The 25,939-nt window shown below is 44.1% G+C and overlaps 1 protein-coding gene across 3 annotated transcripts in view; it reads left to right on the top strand.

The window, feature by feature from the left end:
- Positions 1-25,939, top strand: part of ATP8A2 (ATPase phospholipid transporting 8A2) — a 515,363-nt gene that overhangs the window by 459,898 nt on the left and 29,526 nt on the right. For 2 of the 3 annotated variants that reach the window (XM_081130125.1, XM_081130126.1), the window contains exons 34-35: positions 9,887-9,975; positions 16,131-16,226. In XM_081130125.1, coding sequence (XP_080986251.1) covers positions 9,887-9,975; positions 16,131-16,226 — 185 coding nt within the window. Of the gene's footprint in view, positions 1-4,821; positions 5,097-9,886; positions 9,976-16,130; positions 16,227-25,939 lie in introns of those variants that run through there. The other variant, XM_081130127.1, reaches the window with a different exon arrangement.

The raw sequence follows: 25,939 nt of genomic DNA, 5'->3' as shown, positions 1-25,939 counted from the left end.
CATACTGGTGCTCTTAATTTAGAATACACAAATATCCAGGTCATATTAGCACTTTTCGAGGTATTCTAAATGCCACAAAGAGTGATTGACAAGGACTCTCCAGTGAGAATAAATAGCTCATATTTCAGATCTGTGCAGGTGTGTATACCTTCTATTAATTATGAACTCCCATTGTCTGTGTCTTCATTAATGTCAAGTGGAAAAGCTGGGGAGATGGTCATTCCCAGGGACACTCCTCTCAGGTCACGTGGACTGCTGCTTGCCTTATGTATCTGCAAGGCCAGCTCCAGGGGTGGGAGAAGTCTTTATCATCAGAAACAGCAATTTTTATCTTTGGTTTGTGGTTCCTGACAACTAGAAGTCTACAGAAAAGCCCGAAGCCCCACAAGATCTCCAGGATCTTCCAGCTCTGAACTCCTTTTCATTCTTTTCTAAGGATAAGCAGATGCCATGGTCTGGTTATTCTACAGCAGCTCAGTTCTGTATGATTGGGGAGACCCCACTCACTCCTCAGTTCAATGGAAGCAGCTAAGCTCTGAATCACAATTTGGGTTGAGAGCTTCCCCTTTTCCTGGACTGTGACTCAGGCAGGCACCCACGTTAGCCCTTTGGCATGCAGCTCCATGGAGAAGATTAGCACCTACTCTTTTTTCTTTCCCACTCAGGCACAAAGTTATTGGTGAACATCACAGCTGAGTCTGGGCTCTAAGTGCCTTTCTATGGAGGTTAGAGATAAGCGGCAATGTTTGGCCCGGTGTGATGATAGGAAGTCCACCCTAATCAATTAAAAATAGAAGACAGCATATCAGCAGTAAGCACCAGTGAGCGGAGCTTAGACTGGAGCATAAAGAATAGCTCTTACCTTTCCACCTGCATTACTATTAACACTTGCTGCCTCACACCAATAAGCAACTTGTTTGCAGTATAATTTGGGAATTCTTCAGCTGGCAGCTCAACCTGCCACCTATCCGAGAACAGTGGCGGGTAGGCCTTCTCCTGACAGTTGGAGCAGAACGTAATCTTCTGGGCCCAACTCCCCCTCAAAACCCACTCAGGAGCCACTCTACGTCATTATCCACCCACAACTTCGAGGATGTCTAAGTAAGATTTTTCGTTATGTCATTAGTATGAAAAAATCAATTATAGGTACCGGGTATGACACCATGTACCAGGCACTTTTTAAATAGTGCTTTATATTTATTAATTCACTGAAGCCTCATGGTAACTCCATGAGGTAAATATTGTATTTCCCCATTTTACAGAGGAAGAAAGTGAGGCACGGTGAATAAGTTAGAGCAAGTGGCAAAGTTGGGATTGGAGCCTGGGCAAGCTGCCCATGCTTGTTATGGACTGAATGCTTGCGCCCCCTCCCCAGTTCATATGTTGAAGCCCTAATCCTCACTGTGATGATATTTGGAGGTGGGGCTGTTGAGTGGTAATTAGGTTTAGATGAGGCCATAAGAGTGGGGCCCTCATGATGGGACAAGAAGAGATGCCAGAGAGAGTTCTCTCTCTCTCTCTCTCTCTCTCTCTCTCTCTGTCCCTCCCTCCCCATGTGTACACATGTGCGTGCACACACACACACACAAGTCATGTGAGCACACAGTGAGAAGGGGCCCATCCACAAGCCAGGAGGAGAGCCCTCATGAGGAACCAACCACACTGGCACCCCAGTCTCAGAACTGTGAGGACAAATGTCTGTTGTTTAAGTCCCACAGTCTCTGGTATTCTGTTATGACAGCCTGAGCTGACTGAGACAGGGCTCTTTTTAAAGACTGTGTAATCCAGCCCCCCACAGAAGTCCTCACAGCCCCTCAGCCTTTCACGAAACACTTGCCAGTCACTCTCTCTTTGGTCCTTCCAGAGGCCCTTCCCCAGTGGTGCCTCCACCAAGCTCTCGATTTGAGGCCCCAGTTTCATCCATGTCTGTGGGAGGAGGAGTGACCAGAGCATATCTTTACTTTACCTTAGCAAGTGTGGGTGACCCACAGACAATGCCACCAGACTGTATCCAGGTACCACAGCAACCACTAAGTGAATGACATAAAAGCAGCACCTGTCTATCCAGGCAGGGCCCTGGGCCCTGTGGGGGCAAGAGGGCAGCTTGGAGGGTGCTTGGAGCCAGCCTCTGCGTCTCTGGACCCTCTAGATGCGGGGGCCAGTGAGTCATAATCATAGGGAGTGGCACTCATCTCTTCTGGGGGCTCATCACTCAGATGGCGAATCAGCAAGATGGGCCATTTTTATTCATATCTGTCCTAAATACTGTGCTTTAATATTGAACCTAACTTTCTAAATTATTAGGAAGATGGAGAACTGTCAGCACAGTGCACTTTTAGCTTTCTGTGCAACCACACGAGGACTGGAATCTAGAAATAGTGGTTATTAGAATTGCTCATAAACTCACCATATACGCACTATGCCCCAGACACACAGACCCACAGCATAATTTCTGGAAGCCAACAGGCTCACCTCTGTGAGAGGAGAGTCAGTTCTGGTACCATTGTGTCCCTGCAGCTCTCCCCATCACCTCTGCAGGACAACTACCCCCATGACATAGAAGACAGAGACTGCACATGTGTCCCTGTGGACGTTACTTTGTTTGTTTTTTTATCTTCAACCAAGGATATTTTTCCATTAATTTTTAGAGAGAGTGGAAGAAAGAGAGAGAGAAACATCGATGTGAGAGAGATACATTGATTGGTTGCCTCTGACAGGGGCCAGGGATCAAACCTTGACCAGGAATCAAACCCACAACCCTTCCGTGCTCAGGCTGATGCTCTAACCACTGAGCTACACCAGCCAGGGTGATGTTGCTTTTTATGTTCCGGAAAGTAGAAGAGTGTACAGATTACACAGCACTGGTTTTAAACTTGGAAATGAGAGTCCCGTGTTCCCTGCTTTAATTTCTCGTACCAGGTTGGTAAGGATTGCCTATCTTCTCACCCCAAAAAATTCCTGTAGGAAGTTAGTGCAAAGCAGCTTGCAAATAAAAATTATTAAAAACACACACACACACACACACAAAAACAAAACAGCTTACAGGGTCATTCTGGGTGATTCAGTATAACCGTTTGGTTAGGCCAGCCATTTGGTCTCTAAAATAGGACACTACAGAGAAAATAGGAAATCAAAATGACTATTACACGAGAAAGAAAATAAGTTAATAATTCAAGGGATTGAAGCCTCATCTTTCTCCCTATGAGTAGGCAAATTGCACTGACAACACTCTACCTCTTCACAGCCTGTTTGGGAAAATTAGAAATACCTCTCATCATGGGCTGGGACTGATTAAGAGTTTGAATGTTACCACCAATGTTTAAAAAGTCACTTCATCCTCTGTGCTCTGAAACAGGAATTATCTCCCTCAGAAGAGAGGTAGGGAGGGGGCTTCTTCATTAGCTTCAGGGTTTTCTTCCAGTAGCTTTTAACTTTGAGCTGCCCTGCCAGTCAGTGAAGGGTCCCTCTTATATGGATTCTACCTTAAGTAGCTCATGGGATGATGACAGTGTTTGTCAGAGTAGCCCCACATGCAAATTTATCACCACAATGAGCCACTAGAATGGCTAAAATAAAAAACACTGACAATACCAAATGTTGGTGAGGTCGTGGAGCAGCTGGGATGCTCATACACTCACTTCACTCAAACAACCCCTTTGGAGAACTCTAGCAATTTCTTATAAAATATTTTCCATACACAGAGTAACCCCGCTCCCAGGTGTTTACCCAAATAAAGGGGAAACATATGTACACAAAAAGGGTTGTGTAGGCATGTGCACAACAGCCTTATTCTAATAATAGGCCAAAAGCGGAAATAACGGAAACATTTATCTACAGGATAAACAAATTGTAAGATAGTCAGGCAATAGAATAATATTCAAAAAATAAAGAGCAAGTTACAAATACATGAAACCACATGGATGACTCTCAGAGACATTGTGTTGGGTGAAAGAAGACAGTTTTATGATATTCTAGAATAGGCAAAACAGCCATAGTGACAGAGAGTAGGGCAGTGATTGCCTGTTGGGTGTGGAGATTGATTGGAAGGGGCACCAAGGACTCTTTGGGATGTTGGAAATAAATGTCATATTTTGTTTTGAGTGGTAGTTACACAGATAAAGATAATTGTCAGACTCTTCTAAGTACTTAAGATTTGTGCATTTTAGTGTATAGTAAATCCTCAATGTGACTTTACACAAAATGACATGTAACAAAACCAAATTTACCATCTGCTGAGTAAACAAGAGTGAACTTCCTACAGTGTCTCATCATCACTATAAGGAAATGAAGTTGAACGAAACTGTTATTCAAGGACCTGTTGTACTTAAATTATAACCTCCAAGAGCATTGCTTTAACCTCTTGGTGGGTAAATATGCTTGTTAAAAACGTAGGGTTGCTTTTGAGAAACCCTTATCACATGACCATGTTAATGAACCATCACTAACATTTGAGGGGTTCAAAATAGTGGCATCCACTGATAAAGATACCTTATGCTTTGCTGACAAAAACATTAATGTCAAAAAGAATGTACTTTTGTATCTTTTGCTTTTAATAACACTGCATTTGTAGGAATTTGTAGATGGTTGCTTAATTTTTCCTGTCTTCAAGTGTAGCTAGTAGGGAGGCTGAGGAGGCAGATTTTTGTATTGGAGGCTGCAGGCTCAACCCTGCTTCTGTGCAGGTGGACCGAGCATGCCACCGGGTTGGCGGATAAGTACCGGGACTGAGTGTGCTGCTAGTTTTTTGAGTTATCAGAGGTATGTCCGGTGCTTTGGGAATCACTTGACTATTTTTCTAAAAATGCATTTGCATTCACACAGGGCTTCTGACCTCAGCAGTTCAGAGGATGTTGCAGAGTATTGGACTGAAATGTCTTCCCCCTTTTTAGTAAATTGAAACTTAAAATTGGCACCAGGCTCTAGGCGCTTTGTACGGGGACGAATGATTGCAGGAAATGAAGACCTGGATTTCAGCCTGGAATCCGCTTCCTCCTCCTGTGGCAAGTGACTGTGGTCTCCCTGAGTATTCCATGTGTGGCCCTGCTATTTTCTGTTCTGCTGAGGAGAAAGGAATTAAAAGTACGTGTATTCTTAGGAAGCTATCGTTGTCTGAGTTTTTATTTTGTAATTGTTGCTCGGTGGGAATAGAGGGATTGGGAAAATTTTTCCTTCCTGTGTTTCTTTTTGTTTTTGTAACTTTACAAGTTCTTCAGATTTTCTCCTACTTAGATTTTGCACTTAGTGCCTGGTGTTTCTGGTGTTAAACTGAAGTCAGACTTGTGCCTTGAGTGCTGTGCCAGCTCTAAACATAGAGATCTCTCTCCTGCCCTGGAGAGGCAGGTGGGAAGGGAGCGCCTCTTTCCTTAGGCTTGGGGAGGGGGGAGGCTTGGGTTTGAACTTCCGTCCACATCTTCATGACCCTACTCTCTGGCTTCAGGTCCTTGGGGGAAGTTGCAGAGCTAATTTTTCTTCTGTAAAATGAGGGCTGTGAAGGATTAAATGAAATACGCTATGGGAAGTCTGGCACATAGTGATGTACAAAGAAGGCTAGCTTCCTTCTCACACCTGAGCTATTGCCTTCTCTGTCTCTGTCACATCTTTTCAAACTCCCCCCACCAGGGGCACATAGTGACCTTCCCTAGCTTGGGTCACTCCTGACTCCTTTTAAACCCTTTTCCCTGCCGTCACCATGTTCGCGGATGGCTGGTCCTGGGTTCTGTGGATGTGTGTGCCGTGAGTAGCACACTGAAGCTGACGAGGGCTCTAGTCCCCAGTCACTGGTCCTCTGGTGTCCCGGGTTAATACTTCTGTCTGACTCGAGGCGGGGCTGTGCAGGATGACAATTAGACAAGCCTCCAGTCCCACCTCAGCTCTCACCAGTTTGTGTCCTAATTTCTCAAATAATGACACCCACCGGAGCCTCACTTTCCTCTAACTGACCACAGTGGGTTCCTATGCATTTGGCACCTAAGTGGTTAATAGTCATTGCTAGCTAAAGACTTGTCAACCGAGGGGAGCATTCTTCCCAATGGAGTTGTTAGCACATCAAAAGGATGTTTTTAAAACCTCACTCAATAGTGTACGGGAGGGGGGGGGGAGTAATTAAGAGCCATTTGTCACCTAGCTCGGCTCAATAAACATTTTTTTGTTATGCTGAAACAAGAAAAATCTAACTAAATTTAAATGACTAAGGCTGTGGCTTTAGCAAAGACTTCAGGAATTTGGATCTTGGTCAATCTGTGAAAATCGGGATGGTAGAAACCTTTCTTGGAGACACACCATTAAAATTAGTTATATACATGATACCCTCACAGCTCCAGGTTTTAAAAACCAACAACAAAGCAGCAATACTCTCAAATCTCCAAATTACCTTTGTTAATTTAAGAGAGGCTTCGTATTTCAGACAGGGTAGTTCAAAGCTCGTTTTCCTCATTTCCCTGAGCAATGAAAAGTACTAAGTTTCCTATGTATTTAAAATATTACCTTGTGGTTGTAAAATGTTGTTTCTAAATGGTCGTATTCTTTGATAAATATGACTTGAACAAGTCTGCCTTCTGTGGGCCAAGTGCCCCCTCAGCATTTGCAGCGAGAGCAAAACCCAAGGGATCCGCTCCGCTCGCTCCTGGGGACCCTGTCAGCAGGGAGGCCAGAGGACTGGAGGTGGAAGGCTGGCCTGCAGAAAGGAGCCTGCCAATCCAACTCCCTCCTGAAGTTTTCTTAGAGGAGGAGGGCGGGTTAATTTTTTCTTTCATGTAAGTAATATATGTTTTCTATAGGAAAAAAACAGGAAGTAGAGCTAGCCAAAGATCTCTGAAAATAAAAAACAGCAGTTCTCTTACCCAGACAGTCCTGATATCCCATTCCATGCATTTCTCCTCAACTTATAAACAGGCACATATGCAAAGGGGTTGGTAGTCTCTATTGTCTATCAAGGCCTGAGCCACTCCAGTGTTTTTGAAGTCCTAAAATGTGCTTTTTAAAGGTGAGGAAATACCAAAACAGGACTACAAAAACTATGGTGGATATTGATGTATATTGACATATATCTATCAACGTGAAGAGGCTGTGACTTGTGGGTGAACTGTATCAGAAGTTAACATCTCAAGTGTAATTCTGAAGCTTGGGCCGATCATCTTCCTTCCCACACACCCATTTCCAAAGTAGTGCTCCTATAAGAGGGTGTTTCAGAACCCAGATTAGCAATGTAATGTGGCAGCCCTGTCAACACATATAATTCTGTATCACTGTAACCGCTGCAGAGCAGTCCACTGGATGGACCACAGTATATTAATTCCTTATCTTTGACATTTATTTCTTCCTTTCCTTGATAGCCCAGTACGATGTGAATATTCTTGTACTTGCTTCTTTACACATTTCCTTACTTATTTCCTTGGGGTGAATACTGAGAGCTCTGATTGATGGGGCAAATGTACTGTGTTTGTAAGGTTTCTAACTGTTCTTTCTGAAAGGCGGCCCTCTTGTTTATAGAAAGGAGAGAGAGTCCTCCAGTGCCAGGGCTGGAAAGCAGCTTTACCCGAACCTCACTGCTCCTGTTTCATTGTCATAGCTTCCGAGTACCACAGACAGAGCTGTGTGACCCCGCTCAGAGGCCACATCTTCTCTGTGCAGCATGAAGGCTGCTCTGGGGCTCCCTTGATTCTCAGCCCCACCAATTCACTGGGAGGGTCCCCGACATTAATCTTGCCGCAGCTCCTCTACTCTCCGTCATCTGTAAGCCTCACTCCACTTTGCAATGAGTTGTGGCAAAACATCTATTCCAGTAGCATCAAGTGGAGAGAACTCCAGATAAGAAAAACCGATGAACACGAAGGGCCTGTCACTTTTTAACGGGGCCCCTTTTCCAAGTAGCTCATCCTTCCAGGCCAGCTTGTCAGTGGCCGGCCTGCTCCGTGCTCCTGGCCTTGCTCACTCAAAAATCAAAATCTAAGAACTCTCTAACTCCCCAGCTCCCATTTGCTCTAAGTTCTGTTTAGCTCCTCACCTCGCTACACTAGATTTGGCCCTGCAGCTCTTTCTCTTCAAACCCTCTCTATCTGTCTCCTCCCAAACAATCTGACTCGGCCTGCCCGCAGCAGTGTCATCAAAGGCCGTGCTCCTAGCTGCTCTCGCACCGGCCATCCTTCCACTCGGACTCACTGTCCCTCTAGCCCTCCCACCCGGCCCAATCCTGCATCTTCCTAAGCACATCCCATACACGGTCTTCTTCAAGAAGCCTTCCCAGCCTCCTAGCCTTCCTCTGAAGCCCCACAGAATATGGTTGTGACTCATATAGTCCACGGTGCCATGTAAATGATACCAATACAATTGTGTGTGTGTGAGAGTGAGTGTGTGTGAGTGTATGTGTGTGAGTGAGTGTGTGAATGTGAGAGAATGTGAGTGTGTGTGTGAGTGTGTGTGTGTGTGTGTGTGAGTGTGTGTGTGTGTGTGAGAGAGTGTGTGTGTGTGTGTGTGTGTGTGCGCGCGCGCCACCTGACTTTAAGTTCCTTGAAGGCAAAGCCTGTAATCTGTTCAGCCGCCCCTCCGGGGTGTGGAGAATCTCGGCGCTTTACTCCAAGATCCTGGTTCCGTGACCGTGAGCAGTGAAGGAACGTGAGCTGAGGTAAGTGAGCCGATGAAAGGAGCCGAGTGGGTACAAGTTTGTCCCACAGGAGTCTGGTGGCCCCCATTTCTCACAGGAGGGATTTAGGGCAGTGTTCTGATTGGAAAGGGGCTTAAGCACTTCATAAAGGAGTGAGGCAACACTGGTCAAAATATAGTAAAACCTCAGTATAACGGACTAATTCGGGCGAAGGGGCTTTCATTAAAGCTGAAAGTCTGTTATATAATAAAGTTTTCCAAATGCATATGTTAAAAAATTGACAGCCCGGCCGGGCGTGGCTCAGCGGTTGAGGTCGACCTAGGATACAGGCGATCGGGGTTCGATCAGGGCACATGCCCGGGTTGCGGGCTCCATCCCCAGTCGGGGGCGTGCAGGAGGCAGCCGATCAATGACTTTCATCATTGATGTTTCTCTCTCTCTCTCTCCCTCTCCCTTCCTCTCTCTGAAATCAATAAAGATATATTCTTAAAAAATTGACATATTTGTTTACCTGTTTTTACTTATGTAGACACGTTTGTGTAATTAAAATTAAGTATGTGTGAAAAAGTTTAATTTCACAGAGAAGTTTTCTCCATGCATTACTGTAATTTTAAGTTTATGCTGAATAGGCCTAGTAAACGCGGCAGTCACCAGTCAGCGCCCGGGGACAAATGCACACGGCTGGGCGCGGCCGAGCGCATGGGCGGGAGGGGGCAGTTCACGCTGCTGACAGCAGTCAGGACCTGCGACAGAACCAGTTCCTGCGTGCCATGCGGTGTCATCAGTGCTAGTCACTCCCCAGACACTGTTATGAGCAGTGACTCTTGATTTAAATATGTAAACTATAGTTGTAGATACATAATATTTATGTCAGTGAAATTACTAGTGTTTTTTCCAACATATGGCCTATTTGCTAAAATTTGTTAAAAATAACAGTGAATTAATAACAAAAAATAACCTGTTAATTTCATTATAAGCAAATCTTGGTTAAAAGCATTTCAAAATTAACAGGATGTTAATTTTCACATATGACATATGGACCGGAAATTTTATCCATTAAATCCGAAGTCTGTTAAATCAAGGGTTTACTGTAAAAAAATGGAAACAGGAGCTAATGATCATGGAAAAGAGACCCCTTGACATCCTTCCTAGGTGCATGCTTAACTTTCACTGAATTTAATACTGTCTGTTGTTTTTGTGCTATGGAATGTTTTACCTTGTTTAAATACATCTCCATGTTTTTGAAAGAAAAAGTATTAATACCCCCATCACTTCTGCTTCTTGCAGGCAGCTATGGTCCTGAGCTCCGCACACTTCTGGTTGGGATTATTTCTGGTTCCTACTGCGTGTTTGATTGAAGATGTGGCATGGAGAGCGTAAGTGACAAATGAAGTAATAACCCTGTCTTGCTCATCTATCCCTGCAATTGTCTCCCACAAGTGTTGTCATAGGATATAAAATGCTATGGGACTTCTGGAGAAACAGGTATCCTGCCACCTGCCAGTGAAGGATGTGAAGGATGTTGTGTTTCGTCTTTTTCCTTTTAACCTGTGCTTCACCTTGATAGGAAAATATAGACAAAAGGGAGTCCTGAGGCACATGGTGTCTTGGCTTTAAGGAAAATTGTGTCCATGTAACTCATTTCAAATTGCAAAATACTTAGATTGAAGTATTTTTCATTTTTCCAAATAACTCACCATAGGAATCCTTCAAATATAATTCATCATCAGTTTACAGTTCTATGAGATAATCACAAAGATGAAATTATAATATAGGTTAGACAGGAAATAATTCATGCTTAATTTTTGTTTGTATGTTTTAAAACTTATCATTTCTGAAATATCTTACATACAATGTGAAAGAAGCAACAAGGTAATGTAAATTTTAATTTCACCCACAAACAAAAGATGGGACACTGCAAATGAGATAATATTGCTTTTTGAGTTGGGTAGGCCTGGTTCCTCCCTCCTACAAATAGTTGCCAACTTCCCTGAAAATTGAGACTCTTGCGTTGGCTTTACTTTGGGCAAAGCATAATTATTTGGGGGCCCTGAGGTAGAGAATTGAGACTTTAATCCGAACCTTCCAGGAAAAGACATCAGATTTCATTTCTCTCTCCCTTCCTCCCACACTCAATGAGAATGTTCTTGCCTGACAGTTACGGATGTCCTTTGAAAGAGTCTCATTTTGGCATTATCTTGACAACCGATGGCACCTAGTGCAGAGAGAGAGGGGAGGAGAGACAATTTTATAGCATTTATTTTGGGTGGTTTTTTCCTTCTGTTCACTAAGTTTTACAACTGTTAGTAAAAATTTAATAATTCTAATTTCTTAAGTGCTCTGATTTATCACTGTTTCCATTTTATCTGCTAAAACTCTTCTATAAATAGTAGAATCAGCATCTTTGGAAATTAATTATAGTCAGAAAAGATGTTTTCTCTCTCTAATAAGTGCACTAAAGGAAAACGTTAGTTCTTTCATAGCACATAGCTCCGTTGTGGCACAATGTATTATCTTAGTGAATTTCATCCATTCTGCAAGATAACCAAGGTAGCTTTAAGTCTTGGCTACATCAGATGACTTTTTAATGTATAGTAATTTACAATAGTGATTTGACTGTAAATTCATCTCAGGCTATTTTATTCAACTACCTTAAATGAATGTCATGGGGGAAAAATTTTATTGAGACTATGTTTGCCAAGTGAGACTTCAGCAGAAGTATCTTTCTACCATTTCAAAAAGAACGTTTTCAGATTACAATGTCTCTGCCTCCTTGTCTGTTTTTTGGATCTTTTCCAATACATTCCAAGTCAAAGTTTCTCATCACCAGGAAGCAAATTATCTATTCCTTCAAGCAGGAATATTATCTATTCCTGACTCCTGGCACTGTAAAATTAGCAGCATTTACATTTTTAAAAGGATAAATCAAATGAGCCTGCCTCCAGCTCTACCATACGGAAAGAGTAAAAGTCACTTTCTTTCCAGTAAGCTTGGCAGCAAGCTACGAACCCTGGAAAGAAGGCCCTGATGGGAGGGGAGGGGCCATGAGCAGAGGGTGACCACCAGCCTTGTCCTACCTGCTGCCCCGACCCACAGGCTCAGAACACAGCCCTCCCCGGGAGCAGCAGCACCTGTGCTTTGGGCTGAGCCTGAAAGGCCGTCCTGAATTCCAGAAGCACTTCCTGAAATGCATTGGCTCCCTCTTGGAGTAGCAGCCCAAAGTATATGCTGTTTGTAGTATATATTTAATGTCTAAACAAGAGTCACCCCTCTCCTCATAAACAATCATTTTACAAATTTATTTGAGCAATCTTCCTCTGACCACAGGCCCAGGTTTTATCTGATCTTATACTCCCAGGCTGAGATATTTGTTGTTGAGTCACGTAAATTCAGAGGCTTCTTCCAGGAAGAGGAAGGTAGTATGAGCTGCTCACCGCTGATGAGGCCACAGCCCTGAACTCTCAGTTGTCTTTCTGAACCTCAGCTTTATAAATGTGTCTGTTTTTCCTTCCTGCACACTGAACTGAAATATTAATCCTGAATGTCCAGATCCACCCCTCATTCGGTTCAAATGGTCAAACATTTATTGAAACATGATGTGCTATGACACACCTTGGACTTTAAGAAGAGTTTTAAATTAACTGAATCGGGCCTGGGCCAGTGTGTCTCAGTGGTTAGAGCATCAGCCTGAGCACCAAAGGGTCTCAGGTTTGGTTCCCAGTCAAGGGCACCTGCCTGGGTTGCAGGTTAGATCCCCAGCCCCAGTCGGGTACATGCAGAAGGCAACCAGTCGATGTGTCTCTCTCACATCAATGGTTTTCTCTCTTTCTCTCTCTCCTTCCTTCCCTCCCTTCCACTCTTTCTAAAAAATCAAAGGAAAAAAATATCCTCTGGTAAGGATTGAAAAAAAATTAACTGAATCAGAATTAAGGCACAACTGCAGAGCTTGTGCTGTGGTGGCTACAGATGGCAGCGTGGGGGCAATCTCACCTTGGGGCAATCGTAAGGATTTTTTTGTTTTGTTTTGAATTTTGGTGGTTAATTATTTTGAAAGAGCTTTTAAATTGCAGCACAAGGCAAGCCTGCCTTTTCCCATATATTTCTATGAGCGCTTAAGAAAGTAAGCTGTTCTGCTTTCTGCATTTCCTCCCTTCTTTGCCCCAATCTCTCTCTCCCACTTTGGGACCTGGAGTGTTAAAAGTAAGAAAAAAACAGCATGAGGTAATTTGGTCATTTTTTTCCAGGAAGCCTGTCAACTTTCTGGAAGAAGATCCATTGTTAGACTATCTTAAGTCAGATTTGGATGCCATAAAATACCTACTCTGTTATCCTGTTCACCAGAGTTTTCATGAGGGACCAAACTAGTACATCTTTTATTAAAATAATTGATTGATTATATGTGATACCTGGCTAATGAGTATTTTTATTAGAAGCATGAAGTTTAAATTGCCCAGAACTATTTTAATATCCTTTAGCTTACACTCTTCCAAAATGTTTACCTAGGCCAGCACTTAGGTACGCTGCCATGTGCTTACTCTCCTCGAGAGAGATTTGTCAGGATTGCTTTATAAAATAATACAAAGCTCAAGGCCACTGAGCACGGGAACCAGTCCCTTTTATCTGACTTGTATCTCCTGCAGCCTACCAGTCAGCACACAATGCGTCCAGCAATTCCAGAATGACCTCATTTCCTTACTATAATCCCAGATAGGCAGTTAGTGGAAATAAAAGGTAATAAGAAATTTCTCTATACAAATGGGCCTTGATTTTTTTTACAAAAACTTTCTAACTACACTAATTTCTTTTGAAGCACATTGTGTGCATTTTCATCCACATTTAGAAATTAACATTTCCTTTTAACTTACCCTTCCATGCGAAAGAAAGAGTCCAGGAAAGAACTTCCAGAAACAAAGAAAAGTTCAATATTCTAAGCCCATCTATTTCTTTCACAATTCCCAGATAACCTGGGATTCCCTTAGCACTGCCTGAAGGCTCACAGCGAACCTCACACCCTCTGACACTGGCTAAGCACCCCCAGCCTGCCCCTTTTGTGATCCTCTGGTCTCTTGATGTGGGGTTAGAGGAAGCAAGCCCTGGACCCCTGGGGATAAGCTGTTCAAAGAAGACGGGGCTCCCTCTGTCCAAGCTCCTGATGAGACCTCAATTACACACCAGGGGCTCGTACTTCAAGACTGGCTTCCTAAACCTTTATGTGTTAGGTTTCAGTCAATTCACATGCAGACTTTGACAGGGGAGATTTTAGAATAGTCTCCATAATTAAGGCCTTATTAGGTAAATGTTCTTGAGGAAACAATTTTAAATTGCTGGTGTCACTGGGGAGGATTCTGCTACTCTCTCCACATGTAGCAGAATCCTCCCCACTGTCGCCCGTTCAAGTTCTCAAATGTTGCTTAGGTTCCCGGGCTAGCTCCCAGGCGCCAGCATCAGACATGCCGAGAACTGCTGAGTGCCTGTTGGACATGGATGCAGTTGAACCCACCGAGAACCTGCATAGTGCCTGGTAGCTTCAAGATATTTAGATCATTTCCCTCTGAGGTGATTCTGTGAGTGGGTGAAAACTGGCAGCTTCAATGCGGTGGGCAGATTCCTTTTATTGCCATCCAGTGCCCTGCACCTAGTGGCCCAGCCTTCCTATTCCAAGCCTGTTTTTTAGAGTTGCCCTTCTCTCCCAGCCCAGAAGATAACAGTGGGAGCTGGTCTAGAGGTTGATGAAGCCTGCTTGCTCTGTGTGGGGCACCAGGGAGGGAGGAAGGGGCATGATGGTGGAGTAAGGACAATCCTGAAACGGTGAGAGAGTGTGAGCATCTTTGAGCGCTGACCAGACACGTTCTCCTGGGCCCTGCATGTCTGGGGTGAATCCAAGTGTGGTGGGGGTTGCCAGCCAGTTGGCTTGTGGTCATTATAGCCCCCTAAGCCCATGAGATAAAAGAGAACATTTGAGGCACAGCATGTTCAATAATATTGAATAGTATAAATTTTAACCTTCTTTTTGACTGCCTTCTTCCCAGCAAAATGTTAAACATTTTCTCATTTATTGTTTAAATTAAAATTCCACAGTCTCTCTTTGAACTGCAGCATTTTATCGCTACTGAGTCTCAGGACACTGCTTGATGTAATTAAGGTGTTACGTGTTAAACGCTGTGTGCTTAGTTCTCTTGTTTACTTTGGGGAAAGGAATGACAGCCCGTATACAGTGTCTTTGTGCTAATAGTCCATTACAGATTAACTCGGAGTGTTGGGGGATGCCTGGGCATTATCTTAACAGACTTCCTTTCCTTGAAGGTGGAGGGTGGGTGGGAGTAATGCGATTCCACTGAAACAGCTCACGTCTCCAGAATGTCCTGCTATCCTCTTCTCACTTCCCTGCAGATACATGCTCAGTCTTTCTGCTTATTCTGTCTTCGAGTCCTGGCGTTTAGCAGTATCCTCATATTCATTTATCCTGAAACTAATGAAAACCTTTTCATAATACCGGGTGGTGCAAAAATAGGTTTACAGTAGTAAGTAGGTGAAACAGAGTTTATTTTTATACTATTATTTATTATTTATTGTGTTATTTTCCAAATGAACAACTGTAAACCTACCATTCCCCATCCTGGATGTAAGCCTGCCCGTATTGCTAAGTCATGAGAGGTTTTCTTTCTACAGCTTTTTTTCCTATTTCTAGCTTGTCTCTTGTTAAATGCCCTTCCTTCTCCTATATTGTTTCCAACCAGTAGCCTTTGATCTTAGGAAGATCCTGAGATCAGCCACCCGCTTGAACACAGTCCGGTATTCCTCTGAGTTTAATCAGAAAAGGGTGCAGGTAACTCTCCCTGCAGTTCAGGAGGGGGCAGCGCGTCCAGGCTGAGCTCTAAGCCGCGGTGGAAGGGCCAGCTCACGGCCAGTTGTTGACGCCACCGAGACCTACACCTGCGGGCCCTCGTGGCAGGGCTGAGCCAGAGGGCTGTGCCCGGGTATGTGTCTCGAGCCCAAGTTTCAGCCAGGGGTGTGGCATGAAAAGCATGAACTCCAGCATTATAAATCGTATGCCTGCTGGGGCAGTGCGTCCTTTCACGTGAAAAGGAGAGAGGAAGCTGCTCAGCCCAGACTTTCCGGCCACAGGACAGTACAGGACAGGGCAAGGAACCAGCACATGTCCACTAGGATGGAGATTGAGAGCATCTTCTGGGTTGTTAGGTCCTGCAGTGAAAAGCTTTAGAGACAGACCCATGAGTATCCAGGAACCCCATTCTTTGTTCTGAATGGCTGGGGTCCTCAGACAGATTTGCAGGCTTTCAGCAAAAAAACAGTAGTCTTTAGGGGGCTGACTCCTGATGTTCTGCAGAGCTTGGGTTGCTCCCCAGGTGGAGCCCTTGCCATGCATGGGACGGTGAATGCTCCCTGATGCCCCAAGCCTATGCGTCAGTCCGTCAAAGGGCATCCAGATGTGTCCCAAGAGAACACCCAGTCTTCACAGCTGTGTGAAGTTCATGTGTCATGTTCTTACTGTCTTTTCCTTGTGACGCAGGGTCAAGCATACCTGCCATAAAACGTTGCTGGAGGAGGTACAGGAGCTGGAAATGAAGATGGGAAAGACGATGCTTCAGGACAGCAATGGAAAGAGGTGGGCACCTCCATCCAACTATTTGAAGAACAAGTGTTCTCCCGGCCCTTTTCCCTACTGTTCCTTCCTGTGTTTCTTTCTCTCTTCTCAGTTTTCATCGTGAGCGTGGGGTGCTCAGTTTTAAGCATTTTTGGTTACTCTCTAACAATATAGTCGTGGTGAGATTTAAATCACGCTTTCTCGGTAGCAACATGAAACCTGACTTTCTGGTTCACTAGGCCTGACCTCAGGTTAAACTGGGATTTTTACTGGGTCTGGATATGGGCAAAACAAGCCAGATGCAGAAAATGCAAATAGTAGCAATATTATCTTAAGGTGGAAAAGTTTAGTGTTAGCCATATTACCAAAGAATATTTATATTTAGTAGCTAGGCCTTTGCATATCAGGCGCAATTATTACACAAAGGATGAGTATCTGCCATAAAAGTTTGCCTGCTCTTCATGTAAGTGCATATCATTCATATAAATCTTGTTAGAGTTCTCTTTGTGTAAACTGGGATTTTCTTTTGTTTTGTTTTGTTTTTAATGAATTATTACTTTCTACTGGTGTTGAAAAAGTGTCATGTGTCTTGCTGGCTGGTTCATGGAGACAAATGCTATTGCTCCCTGTCCTTGTTTCTCATGAGCATCAGCCTTCTCTTCCCCACACCTCACAGTTGAGCATGTGAGTAGTTTTTGCTCAGTCGCATATGTTAAAATGCACTTTCACGTGCTTGATCTGATGTGGGGCAGGGTCTCCTGCTGGCTTGGACATGGGGTCAGGAGCACGGAGGGCCTTCAGAAGAGGCAGCCATCCAGGAGGAACCTGGCTTAAGGGAGCAAGAAAGGCTTCACATCCAAGATGGGATGGAAAACAGGGCTTTATTAGATTGAATTTGGTTCAAATCCAAATACCACCAGAGGAAGTTTACCTGGACCCAAGAACAATTTGAATATAATAAAGAGGCACTACTGTATTAGAGACATGTGACTCCTGGAAAATTACGAGGACAAATCTTTTGTAAACAAATACTTAGAAGGAAATCTGTAGCTGACTGCCAATGGAAAAACATCTAGAAGTTGAATACTTCCAGAGATTCCTACTACGTGTTTTATTTATAGTCTATTTATTTGTACCATCTTTCAAAGCAGTGAAGACAAAGCATTTTTTCAAAGGAGAGAGAACCCAAACATTTTCAAAAGTATGAGGAGCATAGTTTCCAATAACTGTCACTATTTTAGAATATTGTAGAATATGTGGTTGAAGTTGTGGTTTTTGTGTTTATTTAGGACTTATTTTTAAATATGTGATTCCATAGCATTCATTGTATGGCCGTTGTGCTAGTCGCTCTAAAAAAAGTCAGTAAATAAGACAAAAATCACTGTCTTCAGTAAGCTTACAGTCCTGACAAGGGGGACAAGGCAAGCTTAGAGCAGATCAAGGCAGCACACAGCTCAAGCGTGAGCACGGCTGTTCTGTGCTTAGCATCTACTAGATTTTCAAAGACCTAGAAATTTCTTTGAGTCCTGAAAGGAAACATATTCGTAGGCCCTAAAAATAAGGGAAAGCCTCTGCAAATTGAAATTAACAAATGTTAAAACTCTACAAGATGCTTATCAGTCTGTAAAGCTTACTAGTCACAGTAAGTTTTATCATTATTTCAAAACAACTTACAGGCTCTCATATCTCAAGAATTCTCAAGTATACACTGGGGTTGCTGAGAGGTCATAAGTAATTCTAAGTAAAATGAGAGTTTCAAAGAAAAAGTCTAAAATTCCTTTCAAACATTGTGGGCAGGAAAACATTACATATAATGTGGCATGAGAATGCACTTTAATGTGCTTGATCCGATGTGGGGCAGGGTCTCCTGCTGGCTTGGACATGGGGTCATTTGCACGGAGGGCCTTCAGAAGAGGCAGCCATCCAGGAGGCATCTGGCTTAAGAGAGCAAGAAAGGCTTCACATCCAAGATGGGATGGAAAACAGGGCTTTGAGGATGTGAAGAACTTGAAAAGACAGAAATGATGAGAGTATGTTTCTGGCAAAGGGAGCACCTGTGCAGAGGCACAAATCGGATTGTGTGCAGGGAGCAAACCGCACTCAGGTTGGAGGGTCCCGGGCATTTCACAGAGATCTGGAGCCTGTGTTTGAATTCTGGCTCAGCCACTGATTAGCCATGTGACCTTGAGCAAGATATTTCATATAATAGATTGTTTCTTTATCTGTTAGAGAAGACTAATATTTTGGGGGGAGAGGAGTTAGGGTTTATGAAACAATATGGACAACACAGCATATTCCCTAACCTATGGCAGGGACACAAAACATGAGCCACTAGTCTTCTGATTGGCAAGGGAGTCACGCTATTGCAGGGAGCGATGGGCTGGCAGCCTTGAGAGTGTGAGCCCATCTTTGCTTCTTGATAAAAAGAATGCAATTTGTAAAATTCGCTTGTCTGTTCAGAATTCACTTTTAAATGTTCAAATGGATATCAGAAAATAATTGGAGTTTAAATATGGTTTCCCCATTTTAACACCTGCTTCCTGGTGGCTTTGTAAATTTCACCTCTGTCCTTGCTGAAGTGATAGTGGGTGTGAGTGTGAGTGTGAGTGTGCACGCCCCCACTCGCTTATGATGGTTTCCTTTCCCTCTGGTCCCAGTGTCTTGCCTCACTTTTAAGTTCTCACTTTTGAGTTTGGGGACTCCATCCCTCTCATCACCCTCAGTAGCCCCCCCCCCATTTGTTTTTCTCCCTCCTAACTGCTCCCAGGTTTTCTGGGTGGTCCATCTGCAAACTAGATGATGGCCGAGGGCTACTCTCTGCCAGAGATTTTGTCTCGCTTGGCCTCTCCAGAGCTGCCTCACAATTGTTCCTCTATCGCCTTCGTTTGCTTCTTTCACACCTGCTTGGAGTCCTGTGCACCTCTGGTGCTGGTGGGCGAGGGTAAGCCACCAGCTGGGGAGAGGGGTTGAGATTTCTTCAGCTCTGTTCTTCTAAAGATTTAGAGTATTTTGGTCTCTTCCCACACTCCCCGTTATGTATTCCCCACCCCCGCCTGATGTTTCCATTTACTCTGTATCTCTCTCTAGCTGTTAGTCTGACATGGTAGAAGCACCATAAACATTTGTTGACTGACTGACTGGAAATGCAAAAGCCCGGCCAGGTGACGCTGAGGACAGCAAGGCGAACCTGCAGCAGCTGTGCAGGGCCGCTGGTGCCGGGCGTGTGAGCTCGTATGGAAAGTGGCCCTAGAGGGATGCCGAGAGGTATGCAGGTGGTCACTTGGCTCCAGTGGGAGAGCCACTTATCTCATGGCTTAAGAACAGAGCTAACAAAGATTCACAGATGGAGAGACATTGAGTGCTGTTGGCATCGCCCTACCCATGCAAAGTTGAACGGTCTTGGAGCAGGTCCTCGCAACAGCCCACAGCCCACAGCCCACCCTGCCTTAGGTCCCAGGTGTCCTGAGCATCCCGAACCATCCCAGGGCTACTCAATTCTGAAATCCTTTAGGACATTCCGCCAAGTCATTAACCCAGGTCCAAGTCACTGGCAAATATACTAGCAATTTTTCTCAGGAATGTACTCATAAGAAATACAACAAAAATCTTTTTAAAAACCCTTTCGTGCCAAATTTACAAGTGCAATTTGAAATGGTAGCTAGGCAGTCTATGCATTCCTCTAGGCCCTTTATTTATGCAGTAAAATACTCGAACATTTTATTGATCTTGTGTAAGCCCCAAACTCTTACACGATTTTGGTAAGCATTAAAATTTTATTAAGTGCTTCTGCATGGTCTCATTGATAAATCTTGTTTTCCAAAATTAACCTGCATAATTTATATATAAATAAACCTGTTCTCATGGCTTAGGTAAAACTATAAAGTATTTTCTATACTAGAAAGTATAGTGAAGTTGGAAAATGCTAAAGGTAATGAACAAAACTTTTTCTTGATTTTAGGGTGTCTTTTTATGGTGGAGCCTTTTTCTTGACGTGTTGTTTGTGTACCTTGCAGACACCAGACACATTTGCCTATTTGGATTGTTTGGAAGACCTTTCCCCAAACCATCTTCCCCAGTAATCTTCACCCAGAGATCATCCCACCGTTCTCTGTGTAGAACAGTCTATTGTGCATATCCTAACTTTGCATGTGTCTAAAAAATGAGGAGCTACTTGGAAGAATTTCCTTTTTCAGTGTTTAGGTCATATTTTCCCCCCTCTGTATTCCTAAAGTGTAACACATGCAGGTTTTTTTCTGGTAGAAGAAAACCCATTAGTGGCCATTTACCTTTACAAATATAATTTAAACAAATGCCTAAAATGTCAGGTAAAAGGACAAACTTTTTTCCCCTTGAATTGCTTTTCTTTCTTGGCATGGGGTAAGGAGTGTTTTGAGTTTTTGGTATTTTGGCGAGCAAGAAGAAAGGTGAATACACTTGGTGAAAACATCTAGTTTTTCACTTATACTTGGTTGGAATAAACAACAAGGAGGCCCTTGTTTGTTTTAGGCCTTCCTTCCATTCGTCCCAGTTGACTGGAGGGGTGGGGGAGGCCCTGGGATTTTCTCGGGTTTCAAGGTCAAGGAATTCTGGTTGCTGCCCCTGCCTTTTCCCAACAAGGTGGTGGGATTCTCTTTCTTTAAGTGCTTTCCCCGCCCGAGTGTAGCTCACTCTGTGCCTTTGGTCCAGGTCATCACCTTATGGTGAGCAATCACTGAATCTCCCCTTTGGTTTTATGTTCTCCCTGAACACTGATGCATGGGCTCCGTGACCCCAGGGCTGAGCTGGCGCACACAGGGTAATGTAGACAGCCCGTCTGCCTCTTGGAAATTCAGGAAAGAAATCTGATTCACTTCTCTGTCTGGGCGCCTGTGCTCACCCAGCTTCCATTTCATCGAGGCTCCCACTACACAGGCAGGGCGCTGGTCCAAGCCAGTGACCTGGGAATCTTGATAGAGGACAGATCCTGACACACATCAGCAAGATCTGCAAATCAGTGATAGCTTATCCCCCACTCTAGGCAGCACTCTCCTCATGCTCTTCCTAAAACCAGTTATGTTAAAAACAAAAACTCCCCAAAACAATTTGAGTGAGTACTCAACTAAAAAATATCCAATATGCTTTGGTGTTTAAATAGAAATCTTTCGCACTTTATTTAAAGAGCTTCTTGGTGTTCTCACACCTACAAGTCAAAATTGGTACAACTGCCAAGTCAAAGATAAATATAAGCACACTCCCAAATAAGAGACACCCCGCCTTTATTGTGTAGTATTTCTCCAGTATAGACTTTATATTATTTCAGGAACGAAATTTTTTCTCAGTGTATCAGTGTTGGCAGTGCAAGTTTCTGTCTTCCCTTTGCCTCTCTCTCAATGCTTTGCACACTTATTTCCCATAAAATATCTTTTTTTTTTACTTTTTATAATATGTTTTTATTGATTTTAGAGAGAAAGGAAGGGAGAAGGGGACAGAGAGAAAGAAACATCTATGAGAGAGAGAGAAACATCGATCAGCTGCCTCCTGCATGCCCCCCACTGGGGATTAAGCCCACAACCCAGGCATGTGCCCTGATTGGGAATTGAACCAACAACCTCTTGGTGCACGGGACATTGCTCAACTAACTGAGCCACACCAGCCAGGACCCTATTATTTTTTTTAATTAAAAGTATAGGAAATTTTGGCATCATTTTGGCAAATCTTTCCAGGCCAGGTGGCAAATGTCTGCTTCCAACAGCTGGTTAATATTTATTTCACTTCCAGCTGCATTTTTTCCATGGCTGGGTCATGAAGTAGAGAAAAGAGCACAGACTGTAGAGACAGACGGACCTGAGCTGGAGTCCAAGCCCTGCCACTCACTTAGCTGTGTGACCTTGGCTAAGTTATTAACTTCTCTGAATTTTACTTTTCTCATTATACATTTGATTTGAGGTTTAAATGAAATAGAAAATATTAAATTGATAGCATATGTAGACATTCAGAAAGTGTTAACACCTATTCATCCATCCCCTGACTTAGAAGCTGAATAGAAATTAAATTTCCCTGGCCATTTTAATACAGATGGGTTTCCCAGTGCACTCAGAGGGAGTGTGAGTACAGCAGATTCTCTGGTGTACATCTTTGGGGTACATCTCCAGGCTAGGGGACCAGGCAGAGATCCAGCGGAACCCCAGGCAGAGTGGGCAAGCCTGTGAGCAGTGAGCTTTGGGGGTGTCAGGAGAGTTTAAAACTCCTGGCCATTTCCCAAGTCGTCCTGTTTGCAAAGAGGAGGGTGGACAGCCAGGCCCCTCCCAGCTCCAGGCTCTCCTGCTAGCTGCTCTCAGGACATCCACCTGAAGCGCAGGGCATCCGTGCCAAAGCTCACCTTCTCCCCTCGAAACCAGCCCCCCTTTGTGGTTCTCAGCCCCTGTAATGACAAGTTGTTCCAGTGCCTCCGACTCGCCCTCAGCCTCATCTTGTTTCCTCTTCGTCTTTGCATCCTGAGGGGCACCATCTCATGTGCCTTCCCACAAGTGGACGCTTTCCCCGCTTGGCCGCAGCCCTGCCTCGGAGGTCAGCTACTGACCCCAGGCTGGCCTGTCTGCCGGGGCGCCTTTCTCTCTTCCTCCACCCTCCACATAGCTGAAGACCTCCCTAGCTCAGCCCTAGCCAGGCCACTTTCTGGTCTGGAACCTTCGATGGTTTCCCACTCCCTGTTGAACCAGGCATAGGCCAGGGCCGCAGAGTGGGGTCGGCCTCCTCTCCCTCTTTTCACCTGTATGCATCTTAGCCTCCTGTCTCCCTGCCCCCCCAGCTTCCCTGCACCAAGCTTGACCTTGCTCCTCTGTGGCTAATGCTGCCCTTGGCCCTTCTCTGTAGACTGCTTTTACATAACTGGTCCGTCCTGGGTCGAACTCTGGGTCCTTGGGGACAAAGGAGACAGCCCCTTGGCCTGGAGCAGATGCTTCCAGCTCCAGGCCCACTCTCTGACGTCACTCCATTGTGTCTGACTTTCCCCCACTATGGTAGTGTCAGCCTGGGCTTCCCCTAATACATTCATTTGAAAAGTGTTTTTAAATTATTCAAATATTCAACATAAACAATAGTAGAGAGACTAACACAATGAAATCCCATATACTCATTACCCAGATTCAACACTTACCAAGATTTTGCCACAATTGCTTCATCGAGCCTGGTTTCAGTCCTATTTTTTCTTTGCTGTAGCATATAAAGCAAATCGTAGACATCAAAGCATTTTACCTCACACACTGCAGACTGTAGCTCTAAATATCACATTAAGCACTTTAACATGTGTGATAAGTAATGCATATTATACTTGTCTATGTTACTACATGTAAACACTGTAACTCCAATGCCTATCGTCATATGAAATATTAACAGTAATGTTTTAGTTTTTAAGCAGATTTTCTGGATTGTCTCAACTCTATCTTTTTAGGGTTTACTAGGTTTGTATTAGGATCTAAGCAAGATCCAAATTTGGTTGCCTGTCTTTGTTTTCAATGCCATGGGCTTAACAGAAGTCATGTCTCATTTTATTTTTCTCATAACAATTATCAACATGTACTGCTAAAGAGTTTCCTCCCATGCAGAAGAGGGAGCACGCTCTCAGAGAGGCAAAGTCACCCTCCCAGTGTCACCCAGCTGAACACAGAGGCTGGACCTACATCTTCTAACTCCAGGCCTCTTTCCACAAAGCCAAGATATTGAGAGTCACCAGATGCTTCCATTTTCAATGTCATCTTTATCAGAGTGCCTGGGAAGCAGTGGAGCCCTAGAGGGACTAGGAGGGTGCCTGCCTGGGAGCTGGGGAGCAGGAGTCCCATCAGAGGCCTCAGGAAAAGTGTCAAAGCCTGCCAATTTGACATCACATGCAGAACTCCAAGGAGGCTAGAGAGTGATAGTTGAATGTTGTTGCCTTTCAGATCCCTGTATGTAGAAAGAGCATGGAGCAAACACAGAAACCAGACCCCCCTCTGCAGGAATACAGAAGTCAAACAATCAGACAGCTTCAGAGCAAACAAAGCAAAAGGGCTTGTGAACACTCTGACTGCCTCGATATAGTTCAGAAAGGAAAAGCCTTGTTGAGAAAGGTGATCTCCAGCCAGAATCACCTTCATGGGGACTGGTGTGGTCTGTGAAAGAAATTAATTGAACGTGTTTAATCCTGTGTAGGGAATAACCTTGGGCAAGGCCTAATGCCTACAAATACCTTAGGAAAACCATTGGAGAGTCCACACACTGGCAAGGGAAACCTCTAGCCTTGCTGACAAATAGAGCAGATGAGGAAATGCATTGGTGGACAAAGGGAGTAAATGACCCAAGAAATTACAGAAAGGCTGACTGGGTTGCCCAAGGGGTGGTTTCTGGTGACTGCATCCTGGGCACCGGAAGGAGAAGGCAAGGAAAATAAACTGTTAAGGAAGCAAAACGCCCAGTGAGTATTTAGTTAATGCCTAAGCCACCTGCATCAACTAAAAATAATTGATTATCTCTTATTTTATGGATGTTAAATCCCAAGTGCCTTTGTTGTTGTTGTTATAGGCTGGTGTTTAATAATTTAAACTTTTATAAATACCATGTGTCATTTGTTGTGAAGCAAGAAAAGAACTTCTTGTTCACTTTTAAGTGGTGCTGGCTATTCTAGAATCTGCCCGGGAGCTCGGCCACTGCCCACTGCTGTAATAAAAGAATCATAGCATCTTTATCAAATGTCTAGAGGGAACTGGAACAAAGAGTCCTTTCCTTGTGAGACAGGTAGGTGAGCTGACAGGTGTGGAGGTGGGTTCACTGGTAGTCAGTGCTTCCCTGAAAACATGTCCTCAGACTGTATCCCAGGGTTACTGGAAGAAATTTATTTTTGGATTAGGACCTAAGTTAATGCCCACTTTCTCTATTTGCCAATAAGACCCCTTTTCGAAAATCATTTTTACTCATGAAGTTAATGTCAGTAACTAACTAGTACTGATGGCTCATTACATCCCTTTGAAAGTAATATGAAATATTTCAATCCTTTTTTTGAACGTTGGTTTTATTTAACCCATATGAGCAATAATAGAAATAGTCAAAAGTATTTTTTTTTTTTAAATTTTTTTTTCTTGCACAGGTCCTATGATTTGAACGCTGATATGCTATATTCCAGGCAGGGATTAGTTCTTCAGGAGGTTCTTAGAGGGTCTTGGCTGGTCACTTTTCTGCTTCATTGCCAGTGACTTGTTTGCTTTCAGTTTGCCTCCCCTTTCCTCCCTCCCTCTACCTGTGATGACTCACTGAGGGGAAACTGCTCCAGGGGCTGACAGCGGGTGACCAGAGGAGCCATTCGGAAACTGAGTTACAGTTGAGACGTACCGTTTCCTCCGTGGACGGCGCCTAAATCCTTGAGAGGCTGTGGAGTGAAGTGTAGACTTTCTGGCGCCCTGAGAGCGCAGGTGCGAAGTTGCTTTTGTAGTGCGGCTAAGAGGGTGACGGAGTCTCCTGGATGTGCTGGTCTCAGAAGACAAAGCAACCCAAGGAGCAGTGCAGGCCATTGTCCTTTACAGTTGACGACTGCTTCTGCAATGACACTGCTCTGAACACATCCACCCTGGTCCCAGGCATGGTCATGGCTGTAAGACGCAGTGGTCCCCTCTCTGTGTCTGGCACTGGGAAAGCTAGTTAACCCATTTGGTCACAGGTGAATATGACATCTTTGACCTCGTGGTTGAGAAGGTGGAGAGTATGTAAAAGTTATAGCCAGGAGATGG

Source organism: Miniopterus schreibersii (genome assembly GCF_964146895.1).
Source record: "Miniopterus schreibersii genome assembly, chromosome: 2".
Taxonomy (NCBI): Eukaryota; Metazoa; Chordata; class Mammalia; order Chiroptera; family Miniopteridae; genus Miniopterus; species Miniopterus schreibersii.
The sequence above is the reverse complement of the archived record's forward strand: the minus strand, read 5'-3'. Positions and strand labels throughout refer to the sequence as shown.